Source organism: Primulina eburnea, chromosome 7 (genome assembly GCF_022965805.1).
Source record: "Primulina eburnea isolate SZY01 chromosome 7, ASM2296580v1, whole genome shotgun sequence".
NCBI classification, from domain to species: Eukaryota; Viridiplantae; Streptophyta; class Magnoliopsida; order Lamiales; family Gesneriaceae; genus Primulina; species Primulina eburnea.
In genome coordinates, this window is record NC_133107.1 from 15,994,717 (window position 1) to 16,009,587 (window position 14,871).

The following is a 14,871-nucleotide window of genomic DNA, read 5'->3' on the forward strand; positions in this document are numbered from 1 at the left end:
GCATAGGGATTCCTTGTGTATCAATATATGTACTGAATCGAGCCCATCATTTGCAGATTTTTCAGTGGTATGTGAGTTTGCTGACGTCTTCCCATATGAGATTTCGGGTTTGCCGCCAGTTCGAGAAATAGATTTCAGCATTGAATTGATACCAGGTACTGTTCCTATTTCAAAAAATCCATACAGAATGGCACCAATTGAATTGAAAGAGTTGAAAGATCAGTTAAAAGATTTACTAACCAAGGGTTACAACAGACCAAGTGTTTCTCCTTGGGGTGCTCTAGTAGTGTTTGTCAGAAAGAAAGATCGTTCAATGAGACTATGCATTGATTATCGATAGTTGAACAAGGCTACGGTGAAGAATAAGTATCATTTTCCTCGTATCGATGATTTATTTGATCACTTGCAAGATTCTTCTGTTATTCCAAGATCGATATGAGATCTAGATATCATCATCTGAGAGTTAGAGATTCTGATATACCGAAGAGAACTTTCAGAACCAGGTATGGCCATTATGAGTTTATAGTCATGCTGTTTGGTTTAACGAATGCTTCAGCTGTATTTATGGGTTTGATGAACCGTGTATTTCAGAAGTATCTTGATGATTCTGTGATTATCTTCATTGATGATATTCTGATTTATTCGAAGAATATGATTGATAATGGTGAGCATTTGAGAATTGTTTTGAAAACACTGAGAACTGAAAAACTGTATGCAAAGCTGTCGAAATGTGAGTTTTGGCTAAGATAGGTTGTGTTTTTGGGACACATTATGTCTGGAGATGGTATTTCTGTCGATCCTAGTAAGGTTGAGGCCGTGATCGATTTTCCTAGACTGACATCAGTGCCAGAGATACGCAGTTTTATGGGTTTAGCAGGCTATTATCGTCGATTCATTAAAGATTTCTCCAGTATTGCTAAGACGATTACTCAGCTGACTCAGAAGAATACTCCATTTGTTTGGTCAGAAGAGTGTGAATCCAGTTTTCTAGAGTTGAAGAAGAGATTAACCAGTGCTCCGGTGTTGACTATTCCGTCAAGTACTGGTGATTTTATTGTTTATTATTGTGATGCTTCTCATAGAGAATTAGGTTGTGTTCTGATGCAGCGAGGACATGTGATTGCTTATGCCTCGAGACAATTAAAGCCGCATGAGACTCGCTACCCGATTCATGATCTTGAATTGACTGCCATTGTATTTGCATTGAAGAGCTGGCAACACTATCTATATGGTGAGAAGTTTGAGATTATTCTGATCACAAGAGTCTGAAATACCTATTTTCATAGTCAGAATTGAATATGAGGCAGCGAAGATGGCTTGATTTAATGAAAGATTTTGATTGTGAAATCAAATTTTATCCGGAGAAAATCCAATGTAGCAGCTGATGCACTGAGTCGAAAGGTATGTTCTTTATCCTTATCAACGAGTGGTGTTTCAAATTTGATTGAAGATTGCAGTTTGTGTGGATTAGTATTTGAAATAGATTGTAAACCTTTGAGACTCTATGACATTCAAGTTGAACCAGAGCTGATTTTTAGAATTAAAGAAGTACAGAAAGCTGATCAGAATGTTAAGAAATCGATTGCGATGGTCAGATCAGGGCATCAATCAGAATATCAGGTTCGTGATGATGTGTTATATGTGAATAATCATCTTGTTGTACCAGATGTTTCAGATTTGAAACAGCAGATCTTGTCTGAGGCACACAATAGTCGATTCAGTATTCATCCTGGTGGCAAGAAAGATCTATAATGATTTGAAGAAACAGTTTTGGTGGAAACAGATGAAAGAAGATATTGCCGATTTTGTATCCAAATGTCTGAATTGCCAACACTGTGAAAGCCGAAAGAAAGAAACCAGGAGGTCTGTTGCATAGCTTATCAATTCCTGAATGGAAATGGGATCACATGTCCATGGATTTTGTGACAAAGCTACCACGTTCCTCCCGAGGTTGCGATGCGATTTGGGTCGTTATTGATAGATTGACCAATCAGCATGTTTTATTCCGTACAAGATGACGTACAGACATGACCAGATGGCAGAGATTATGTCACAGAAGTGGTCAAATTGCATGGAGTGCCGAAGTCGATTGTATCAGATCGTGATCCTCGGTTTACTTCGTACTTTTGGCACAGGTTGCAGCAAGCTCTAGGTACAAAATTACATTTGAGTACCGCATATCATCCTCAAACTGACAGACAGTCAGAGCGGACTATCCAGACATTAGAGGATATGCTTAGAGCTGTAGTGCTAGATTTTGGCACTAATTGGCAAGATTCTTTACCACTTTGTGAGTTTTCGTACAACAAGAGCTATCAGATGAGTATAGAGATGGCTCCGTTTGAAGCGTTGTATGGCAAAAAGTGCAGATCCCCTTTGTAATGGGATGATATTTCTGAGGTACCTGAACTTGGGCGTCATATGATTCGAGATATGACTGAGAAAGTGAAACTGATTCGGCAAAGAATGAAGACAGCTCAGGATATACAGGCCAAATACGCCAATGTTCGATGATGACTGTTGGTATTTGAGGTAGGAGACAGAGTATTTTTGAAGATTTCTCCTTTTAGAGGCATTGTCAGATTTAGAAAAAGAGGAAAGTTATCTCTACGATATATTGGTCTGTACGAGATTCTCGAGAAGATAGGTGATCGTGCATATCGACTCGCTCTACCTCCATCTTTATCTGGAATATATGATGTATTTCATGTATCTTTATTGCGGAAATATCTTCAAAATGCTTCCTATATTATTCAGCCGGACGAGGCTGAACTTGATGAAACTCTGAGTTATTTCTAGAAGCCGATTCAGATTCTCGATCGTAAAGAAAAGCAGCTCAGAACGAAGACTATTTCGCTTGTGAAAGTTCAGTGGAGTCGTCATGGCATTGAAGAAGCTACTTAGGAGACTGAATCAGACATGAGACGGAAATTTCTAGAGTTATTTCATTGATGTGAGTTTTCTATTTAGCTTCTGTTATATATATCATATCTTATTTGATTGCTTATGATTTCGAGGACGAAATCAGATCTTAGAGGAGGGGAACTTTAATGCCCGAGATTATATTATTGTAATCAGAAATCATTAATTGATAAATTGATGTGATTACAAAAGAAATAAACCGAGAAAGACAAGAGAAAGCATGTGTATTATGTGCGAGGACAGAACACATCGCACATATGCGCGAGAAGAAACGCGCATATGCGCGAGCAAGTCAGAAGACCTCACGCATATGCGCGAGACAAGGCGCACATATGTGCAAGCAGTTGCAAGTGACAAATACCGAGACAGTAGGTCTCGCGCATATGCACGAGCTTTGGACGCGCATTTGCGCAAGATGGTGAAATGCAGAAGCGTCGAGACAGTAGGTTTCGCGCATTTGCGTCGATGATGATCGCGCATATGCGCGAGACGTGCTGAACAAAGAAATGGGCCACTTGTCTTTGCCATGCAATTAAATATGTAAATTCATTTCATTTCCTCAGAATTGATCGAGAAGAACCGAAGAAGACTCCATAACAAATTCTCAAATTCTTGAGTCTAGAATTTGATTTTGTGCAAAATCCAACCGTATGATTTTCAATCCGAGTTTAGTACTATGCTCCTCTAGTGAAAGGCTTCAAAATGATGTAATTTTGATTTCTTTTCAGCATGGTTCGAAAATATATTGTTGGGAGAATCATGATTTGATTTATATTATGTATTCCTGAGATTATGGTGATCGTATAATCGAAACCGGATTGAGAACGGATACCGTATGTAATTGTTATCATTTTCAGTTCGATTTGATTGAGAATATACAGATTTGGTATTAGAATTTTGTTTATTGATTGAGTATGAGTTGGTGAAATTGGTATCCGTTGATATTGAGTTGCCGGGATATATCGAGATTGCGATGTTATGCCTGCCGAAACAGAATTAGATTGAGTTTTGATCATATCCAGTATGGGTTTGAGTTGTATAATGACAGTGTCCTTCTCGAATGTAATTCCAGATTGGTATTGAAGATTTCAAAGACATAACAAAGCCAAACCCCAAGAAAAGAAAGGTATAAATCAATGTTAACCGGGAGATGTAACTCGAGTTAGATACGACTTGAGTTTCCCAAAACCACATACTTATTCGTTATTGTTTTGATATATTTGAATTCTTTGAATGTTTGAGCTTATTCTATTGATTTATAGAAAAACAGAGAATAGAAGATAGATATCGAGAACAAGTTTTTGGCAGAGATGCCAAGACACTAGATGTTTGGTTTATATCGATGTGCTTAGGAGTAGATCGACTCCTGTTAAAGAGTTTCGATATAATGTGCCAACGTCCGGGAACCGGGATCCCTAGACTACAGAAGAGTCGAGTTCGAGATTTAAGAGTCAAAGAGTTTGATTTACAGTTTTATATCGATTCCTGTCTTTCAGATTATGATACATGTTATTGATAACTGTTATATGCTTTCGTAATTGTTTATATGAAATGAATGTATTCATTGTTTAAATTGGTAATTATATTCTCACCGGAGTTATCTGGCTGTTGTTGTGTTTGTATGTATACATGACAACAGGTTGGACAGGATCAGGGTCGAGAAGAGGATGAGAGATCAAGATTAGAGTGGAGATCCGGACTTAGAAGTAGAATTAGCTTTCAACACTTAATGTATAGTTGTTGAACCCTAGTTTAATATGAATGTGTTTTGTACAAGACATGCAATTTCGATCAGGTTGTAGATATTAAACTTGATCTTGTAAATGAAGTAAGATTGATTATCATATGTTGCACACTTATGTATTTTTTTTTTAAAAAAAATTAGACCCATATTATATAATTGATCCATTTAATCCCAAAAACGATTTAAGAAAATGAATTAGGTTCGGATCCCCACACTGTTATTTTAAATTGGGTGTGACGGGGTCGTGTGGTCGTGAAGCCCAGAGGTCCTGAAGCCGTGTCGTGAAGCACCTGTGCTTCACGACCCTTGGTCGTGCTCTTCACCATGGTCTCTTCACACTGAATATTTCATATTTGAAAATAAATTTTCATATCAATACGTGGTTTTTTCGTTGGATTTGTTGTAGAGGAATATCTTGTAGACTCATGGTTAATTGTTAGCCAAAAAATCAGAACAATGTACGCAGGACGGAAGGTTGAGAAGAAAATGAGTTTTTGTGAAGATAAGGAACAAAATGAGAACTAGTGTTGAGTCGAGAAAGATAGAAAAATCGAGTCGAGTAAGTTTTTTTTATTTAATTAAATTATAAATTTTATTATATATAAAACTAAAATAAAAAAAGTAAAGACTCTCGTTTTCCTCATTTTCCCATAACCACAGAACAGAGGACGAAGCAGAAACCCTCATTTGCTCCGCGATGAGAGCTCTTCAACGATTACTTCCGCAACTCTCAATCTTGCAACCATGCGTTCAGCTTTCACCCGCATTTCAGAAACTATTTTCGACGCAAAATGGTGGTGGACTCGATAGGGCGGCCCATTTTGGAGGATCCGGGTCGTCGGAACCCGACCCGTTAGGATGGGACGCGGGTGTTTCGTCTTGGTCAACTGGGCTGACGAAGGAGCACTTCGATGGGGAAGCAGTGGGGCATCAGATCAGTCTGCCGGTGGCTGTTGAGCCAAGTCTGGGCCAGTTCGAAAGGAAGTCTGCTGGGTGGGCGGATGATGTAACGGAAAAGGTGAGGGAATTGAACAATGAGAATCGAAGAGGGAAGGCGTTTGTGGACAGCTGGGATGACAAGATGAAGGAAATGGCTGTATTGATGAAGCAGGTTAGATTGCTTTTTGGGACATGAAATTATTGTTTCTTTCTTCATTTTCACCTAATTTCATAGTTGGAGAAATGTCCCAAATTCGCATTTTGATTTTATAGGTGTGGTTTCGAGAGTTTCTTGAAGTAGTTGTTGCGTGAGGAAATGACTTTCGATGAAGCAGGAGTAGTTTTTTCTTTTTGGGACATGAAATTAGCTTTTCTTCCCCTTAATTTGATTGTTGGAGGAAGGCCTGAAATTTGCATTTTGATGCAATCTGTGTGGTCTCAGAGTTTCTTCAAGTAATTGTTGTGTATGACATTTGGATCTACGATTTAGTGGAGGAAATCATTAGGAAAAATAAAGATTTCAACGGCTTTGTTTCATCACCAAAAACTTTGGTTCATCATGGAGATAGTACATATCAGTTTGTTTTTTTCAATATAGTTGAATGCTTTGAAGTGAATAAATTAAATTCATGAATAAGTGATACACGATGCTCAGGATGAATCAGGCAACTTCACTCCCGTACACCGGAAATTTAAGACAGAAGAAAGAATTGAGCATGATATTAATTATACAATGCATAAAAGAGAACACATAATTGGTTCTAACTACTATAAGACCTCTAGGCACATAGCTTTGTTAAGGCTTTGTAACTAGGTTTCTCATATTGTATATTTTATACATGCATTTCACTTGTAAAAAGCAAAGTCAAGATAAAAGCTTTCGTTGGTAATTTTGCTGCTGATCAAATGTCCCAAACTTTTTGTGCAAATTTCTGGTGACTTGATTTCAGTTTTCATCATTCATTCAGTTTAATTCTGGAAAAGAGGAGAAAACATTGTGTTTGGGAGATCGTTGTTCTCTCTACAGAGAGACTCGCTCGGCAAATCGTTGTGTTTCTTGCCCGAGTTGGATTCCTTTTATTTTGGTTCTTTGTCCATTGAGGTTCAATTTTCAAAGATTTAACATTTTTCAAGAATGAGGCAGCAATTGTGCTTTATTTGTTTAGTCTTTATTATTTTTAATTTTTTTTGTGCTACACTTCTCTGTTTTTAGGATATCAGATTTGAGAAAGCATAGTTCATGAATATACACACACACATAAATTGAGTGTCCAGTTTTCTGAATGAGTCATGATTTCAATTGGATAGAAGTACATAGTTCATGAATCAGATATGAACTATGTACTTCTATCGAATTGAAATCATGACTCATTCAGAAAACTGGATACTCAATTTGTGTGGGTGTATCTCATGCTATTTTCAATCATCTCACTTCTCTGCGTAATTGACAATTAGAAAGGGATATTCATCATTGGATATAAATTAAATGGTAATTATTCCTTATAACTTGTAAATTTAGGTGCGAGAGCCAGGTGCCAGAGGATTGTATTTGAAAGATTCAGAAAAAGCTGAAATGTATAAAAAGCACAAGGAGAACCCAGAGGTGTACACTGTGGAGGCCTTAGCAAAAGAATACAGGGTCATGAGGCAAAGGGTACACGCGATTTTATGGCTGAAGGGGGATGAAGAAGAGGAAGAGACGAAACTTGGACATCCATTGGATGACACCATTGAGCGCTTGATAGACGGTTTTCCCGAGTAAGTGGATCTTATGCATTTATTTAGCTTCTTTTTATTTTGCACTTTGGCTGGTGCGTGACACATGAAACTCCACGATTGTGGAAAACTAGGTAGATGGATTCTGTGTTAGTAGCTTTCTCTCGGAGTTCGTATCATTGAGGAACAAAACGCAAAATTAAGGCAAAATTATCTCTAAAGACATAATACACATTTTTGTGACAGAATATTCTTTGACTGTCTTGATACTTGAGACAAATTCTTAAACCAAGAGATATCAAAGCCATCAAATTTCTTTCCCTCATATGCTAAGTTCCAAGGAGCGGAGTCTTGGCAATGGATTAGAAGGAATGGAATTTGGGTTGTTGGTATTTTGCTGGAGCAAACATCATTGAGGAAACGGATTAGCATTCAGACGTAGCAATCATTAAAAGAGTAATTCGTATTACTGTATTGTGCAATTTCATTTGTGGGAATAAATATGTCTTGGCTTTTGTAAATACTGAGTTTTTGCATGAAGGGAAGTCGTGTAGCGTACTTACATGAACCACTACTAAAAAGACTAAAAGACGTGCATAATTAAACTTGATAACAACAATTAAACAGCGGAAACCAAATAACTTAGTCATCTCACAACCCGAACAAAAACAAAACAATAATCTCGGTCTTAATCATTAATACAATCAATTCGAAAGCATAATCATGCACGAGAATACGAGAAACCAAATAAAACCTCCACTGGATCACCACAGAAAAGTCAATTGCTCTAGCCACTGCACTGGCTGTCCGAACCGTTCAACCTAAGACCTGGCCCATGGAATGAGGTGTCCTAAGATGAAAATGAGGACATGAGTGACATTCATCCAATACGAGAATGTACGAGGATACAAACAGATATGATGCATGTCAAATACAATATGTTCGGATATCAAGGATCAAGTCAATAATCTCATTCTCTGTCTAGAGACGCCTGAGTATGTGGTCTCTGATCTGCTCTAGAGATGTTTTGGCTCCCACACTCATCACCAAAACGTAGACCTACAATGTCCAGGGTCATCAGAGCTCGCGCCCATCTGACATTATAGATCTTGATATCCAATCGTCCACAATACAGAACATGGCTGAGTGACTCCAATAAACGAGGTATATCTCAAAAGATATCATGCTCAACGTGATATGTCACGCATAACATGTCTAAGCAGTTAAAAATGTATCATGCAACAGATAAATATGCAGCATATAATTGTGTATACTACGCTTGGGTTTCAGTCAGTACATCTTGTACCTCACTAAAACAATATGACAGAAAGTTTACTTGTCTGAAGCTAAACAATACCAACATATTGAAATTGCTGTCATGCTGGATCCAGAATGACTAAATATATTTCAAAGTTCTTGTTAATAATCTTTAAATCACTATTTAAGGCTTTAGGATTATATCTGCGTCTTTTTGTCTAATAAACATTTTATTCCGGGGGTTAATCTTTTCATCGGCTTTTGTTATCCTCCTCCCGCGACGACAGTGAGCATTTCAGCCCGTTGATGACCTCTCGCTCTGCGTGTCCCGGTTCACCAACTCTTCCTCGAGTCGACAGTAGCTCCGAAGCTTCCCGACACTAAAATGCTCAAGAAACTAGCTAGAAAACCTAAGGTATTTGGCTAGAACTCGAGAGATAGTAGCTGAGGAAAGTGGTGTAAGAAACAAATGAAATTAGCTTCCATTCATAAGCTGCATCCGGACTAGTTCAAAAAATTCGAACTCGACCTTATCTGCCACGTATTATAATCTCATTCGTCTAGTTGGATTTCTCAGGATAATGTAATCTGAAGTAGAATATGTGGTTTATTTTAAATTCGGTGGATCCCAACATATTGATTTTCAATTAATTTATAACTTTTTAATCATTTCTTAATTAGTAATTCATTCAAAAGAATGATTCGCGTCATTACATCCTCCTCTCCTTACAAAGATTTCGTCATCGAAATCAGAACTGATGTACAAATACTACTGAATAAAATACAAATCATGATTACAATGGTACAACCCAAAACAAATGCGGACACTCTGAGCGCATACGGCTCTCTAACTCCCAAGTCACCTTTGCGGTATCTGGGCATTGCCATTGTACTAGAACAAGTTGAATGGTCTTGTTTATGAACTTCGTCTCTTTCCTACCCAGGATTAAGAGTGGTTGATCTACATAAGTCCAGTTTTCTTCAAGTTGAACATCAGTCGGACCAATAACGCGTGATTCATCTGTTACATACCTTCGTAGCAACGATACATAAAGACATTGTAAATGCTGGATGGATACGGCAGTAAAGCCAATCGATATGCCAATTTCCAACATTCCAAGATTTTGAAAAGTCCGATGAATCTTGGGGCTAATTCTTCCTTAAGTCCAAATCTCTCCGATGAATCTTGGGGCTAATTCTTCCAAATCTCTATCGTCCTGCGGAATTGAAACTTTTTTTATCTCCGATGGTGCCAAGCTATAAGGTGGTCTGGAGGTGCGGTTCTTGGTGTCAATTCTATCTCAGTTTCAACTTCCCTTTCCGTAGGAAATCTAGGTATTTCCGAAAATTCATCGACAATTGGAATGTTCTTCACTTCGATAAGTCTACAGCATAGATGAGGTATCTCTCTCTTGCTTTCGCTAAAGCCCAATGTGCCTTTATAGCTAACACTACTAGCATTGGAGGTCGAGCTCCTCGCCGTAAAAGAACCAATTCTTTTCCCTTTCTGGAAGAAACTGAACGAGACGTTGATAACTATCTACCGTCCTCTATACTTAGTCAACATGTTAATTCCTATAATACAATCGAAATCTTCCACAGCCAGTATCATCAAATTGGAAGACAAGTATTTCCTTAAACTCTAACAAACTGTCTACTACTAGTCGCCTTAGCTAAAATCTCTGTCCCATAGGTGTAGACACAGACATTAAAATATCTAATGACACGTAAGATAGTTTATACTTCTTAAATAGCATTGATGTTATGAATAAATGAGATGTCTCAGTGTCAATTCATACATATGCAGGGATACCACATAAAAAGAAATTATCTGCAATGACTCTCGTTTTACTCCTTAGCTTGCTCTTGGTTTAGGTCAAACACTTGTCCCTGGACTCGTGGGAGTTGTTGAGATCTTTGTGATATCCATCCACGACGGAAACCTTGAGCGGGAAAACCTTTCAGCTGCACAGTGGCCTCAAACTATTTTCCACTGTAAGTCCCTACCATAGAACCTCTGCCTCCACTCTTATCCTCTAAGTTAAGGCAATCCTTCTTCATGTGACCAAAACCACCACAATTGAAACAAGCACTTGTCACCCTTTGATATTTTTCCGTATGGTGATTGCCTCCACTCCTACCAATATTGTGCACTCTTCCAGAACCGAAAAAAGAAGAAGATAGAGACTTCTTGAAAGACTGACCCCTTGGTCCCAACGAACTAGAAATTTTGCTAGCTTGCATAGCATTTCTCCTAGCAATACTGATCTCGGCTTGACGACAACGATTCACTAATCCTTCGTACAAAGTCAGATTGTCACAGACAGAAACATGATAAAAAATCACCTCGTTCAAACCATTCAAAAAATGACAATATTTTGCCGTAGAATTCTCACTGATATGAGGAGCATACGGCAACAGATTCGTAAAACGCTTCTGGTAATCCTCAATGCTCGAATCTCCTTGCTTAATGGTCAACAATTTCATCTCATTCGCCTGACGAAGAGCTGGTGGGAAGTGATGATTGTTGAAGGCCTGACGGAAATGTTGCCAACGAATCCGCCCATATTGCTGAACTAGAATGGCAAAAACAGATTTTCATCATTCCCGAGCTTTTCCTTGGATCATAAAATCGGATAACTCCATCTCATAGTACAGCACTCGAAAACACTGCTCATCTTCATGAAATCCATAACGTTGACGCGGTTCCTACGTCTCCTTTCATCGTGGTCTCGGTGTCACCTTCCCTCACGATCTCTACGACGATGTTCTCTGCATGTCTCATTGTCGCCATAACAGCCATGTCTCACACTTCCGTGACTGCTTCCATCTCCCGACATCTCAAAGAAAACCAAAATCAACCTCTAAATTCTCGAAACAAAATTACTAACGTCCCAAAAATCTTTGCATGCTTTGATACCTCTAAACGTAGTGTCTTACCTGAGCCACTAAAAAGCATGCATAATTAAACTTGATAACAAAAATTAAACAGCGGAAACCAAATAACTTCTCACAACCCAAATGAAAACAAAACAATAATCTTAGTTTTAATCGTTAATACAACTAAATCGAAATCATAATCATGTCTGAGAATACGAGAAACCAAATAAAACCTCCACTGGATCACCACAGAAAACCCAACTGCTCTAGCCACTGCCCTAGCCGTCCGAATCGTCCAACCTAAGATATGCCCCATGGAATGGGGTGTCCAAGATGAAAACAAGAACGTGAGCGACAATCGTCCCATACGAGAATATAAGAGTATACAAATATATGATGCATATGAAATGTAATATGCTTGGATATCAAGGATCAACTCAAGAATCTCATTCTCAGTCTAGAGGCCCCTGAATGTGCAGTCTTTGATCTGTCCTAGGCATGTTTTAGCTCATACACTCATAACCAAAGTGTGAACCTACAATGTCCAGGGTCATCAGAGCTTGTGGATCTCGTCGGACACTGTAGCTCTCAATACCCAACTGTCCACAATACAGAACAGGGTCGAGCGGCCCTACAAACGAGATATATCTCTAAAGTTATTAGGCCCAACGTGATATGTCATTCATAATATGTCAAAGCATTGAAACATGTATCATGCAACAGATAAATATGCAGCATATAAGTTTGTATACTACGCTTGGATATCTCAGTCAGTAGATCACGTAGCTCATTAAAACAATTTGATAGAAAGTTTACTTGTCTGAACATAAACAATACCAGCATATTGAAATTGCTATCATGACAGATCCATAATTACTATAAGCATGCTTCAAAGTTTTTCCTAATGATCTTTAAATCACTATTTAGGGCTTTAGGTTTATACTTGCGTCCGTCGTCGTCCCGCTGATGACGTCTCGATATGCGCGCCCGGTTCACCGACTCCTACTCGAGTCGACAGGAGCTCCGAAGCTTCCAGAAAACCTAAGGTATAATATGGCTAGAACTCGATATAGAGTAGCTAAGAGAAAGTGGTGTAGGAAACAAATTAAATCAACTTCCATTTATAGGTTGGATCCGGACTAGTTCAGAAGATCTGAACTCAATCTTATCTGCCACTTGTTATAATCTCATTCGTCTAGTTGGATTTCTCGAGATAATGTGATCTGAAGTAGATTGGGTAGTTCATTTTATATTTGATGGATTCTCAACTAATGAATTCCTTAATAATGCTTAATTAACAACTATTTAATCATGTCTTAATTTGTACTTCATTCAAAATAAGGATTCGGGTCATTACCAGACGGTAGTCCAATGAGATGCTTATATAGTTGGAAGCAGATTTTTCAGTTGGATTATTTTATCGGATTGGATTTCTTGAATAGTTGGAAGCAGATTTTTCAGTTGGACTATTTTATCGGATTGGATTTCTTGAAACTTTCAATTTAGCTTCAAAGTTTTGTGTTGTCATGAATGCTTAGAAAACTCAAAATTGATATGTAGATGCCTTGTGATTCTGCTCTATATGTATGAAGTACAAATTTTGCGAAACGAGTGTGGTCGTTTTGCTTCCCACAAATGAGCTCCAAGAACTGCATATGCTGTTTGTTTGTGCTTCATGATCTACCAAGGGATCTAAACTATTCGTTATGTGTATATACAGCCGTTTTTTTGGTGTGAAAAATTTTTAGTGTGTATGAACTCGTCAGTACAGATTATACAATGTATTGAGAAATTTCCTGTGTTTTTATCACACTATACAAAAGGCTGTTTTCTCTTATTTCCCTTTTAATTAATGACAGAGAGTGTGCGATCTTTACTTGTCGTAATATTCGACAATATTTTCACTCATAAATTAAGGATATGCATTCATTTGCTGATGGACTTTTTGTCCTCGTGATAGCTTGTTTTGCTTATTTCTGTAAATACCTCATCTAAAATATGAGTCAAGATTTTTTACGAATAAGAAAATTCCCTGTATGTATAATGATGAGAACAAGATTTTTCCTTCAATATTTTGAATATTTCACAAGAGATTTGTGTCATCTTCACATGGTAATTTTTTGTGCTTCATTAAATCATATTTGCTAGTGAATTACATGTTATTGTCATTTATTCGGATGCAAATTTTGAAATCGGGAAATCGAACGTGCCTTTAACGAGCCATCTTTCTTATTTTACTTCATATTATTATTCTCGATGGTATCCAGAATGTATTTGATAAATAGTTCAAATGACATATTCTGGGTAAAGTGTCCATTTGTCGATGCTTCTGAAAATTAGTAAAAATGACAGTTATTGCTTATTGTTCCGTTGCTTCACTACGGCCTACGATATCATATTTCAGAGTTCAAATGATGCGAGTTATGTAAATATGTTTCTTATGAAGACTTCTATGTATCTCAGCTTTTCGTCGTTAACTTCTACTCTGCAGACTTTTCAATTCCCATGATAGAGAATTCCATATCGCGTCTCTCGCGTATAAGCCAGATTTTAAAGTCATGCCTGAGGGCTGGGACGGGACGACTCGAGACCCTGATGAGGTGCACTATGAGATCTCAATGAAAGAGGATGAAATGTTGTATCAAGAGTTTGTTCAACGTATGAACTTCAACAAAATGAAGGTAAATAGACACACACTCGGTTAAGATTGTAGACTAATTAGTATCACGGGTACCGATGATAATGTATATGGAAAACCAATGTTATGTTCAAATTTTAGATGGCAAAGAAGGTGAAATGCCACAAGTACAGCAGGAGGCGTCCCGCCGAAGGATGGAACTTGACTGTGGAAAAACTCGGTTCCAAAGACAAGCGTGGCAATGGGGGTGGCTGGAAGTTTGTTAGTGAGGCAGATGGCTCGACGAGGCCTTTGAATGAGTTTGAAAAGATGTTCGTGAAACGGGAGACTCCTCGTAGACGACGGAAGATATTGCCATGACCTTGAGTGAGCTATCAATGAAAATGAAAGAAGGTACAAACGATAGGGTGATTTTCTTGAAGTTGCTTATGATGGGATTGTCATGGATTTTGTTACATGAGCAGATGTCTGAAAACCTAGGATCGAATATAAAAGCTAATAAAATTATTGTTTTTATTGTTCGTCTAGTAATTTTTTTCCCTTGTGAAAGAATTAAGGTTATATTTGCACAACTTTCACTCTCTTATATGGAAATAGGAAACATGGTTTGATAGCATTTGCTTGGTTCTTTCTGCAAAAATGTGGTACTGTCCGCACTTCAATAAATAAATTTCGCTATTAAAATGAACATATTGATCTCTCAGTCCTCTTAGCAATGCGTATGAATAACGAAATCTAAGCCGACACGATTTTACAACCACGTAATAATATTAGA

General features: G+C 37.9%; 1 protein-coding gene across 1 annotated transcript; it reads left to right on the plus strand.

Moving 5' to 3' along the window:
- The first annotated feature begins 5,304 nt into the window (after positions 1-5,304).
- On the plus strand, positions 5,305-14,712 carry LOC140837272 (protein GAMETE CELL DEFECTIVE 1, mitochondrial). Its single transcript, XM_073203382.1, has 4 exons — positions 5,305-5,777; positions 7,125-7,363; positions 13,950-14,139; positions 14,238-14,712. The coding sequence occupies exons 1-4, from the start codon at positions 5,364-5,366 to the stop codon at positions 14,454-14,456; spliced, it is 1,062 nt and encodes a 353-aa protein (XP_073059483.1). The 5' UTR covers positions 5,305-5,363; the 3' UTR covers positions 14,457-14,712.
- Positions 14,713-14,871: the final 159 nt, after the last annotated feature.

Excerpts from the sequence above, each read along its gene's own strand:
- LOC140837272 (XM_073203382.1), top strand. The coding sequence starts at position 5,364 with ATGAGAGCTCTTCAACGATTACTTCCGCAACTCTCAATCTTGCAACCA. Across the intron at positions 7,364-13,949 it reads TTGATAGACGGTTTTCCCGA|ACTTTTCAATTCCCATGATA; the intron begins GTAAGTGGATCT and ends TCTACTCTGCAG. Across the intron at positions 14,140-14,237 it reads TGAACTTCAACAAAATGAAG|ATGGCAAAGAAGGTGAAATG; the intron begins GTAAATAGACAC and ends TTCAAATTTTAG.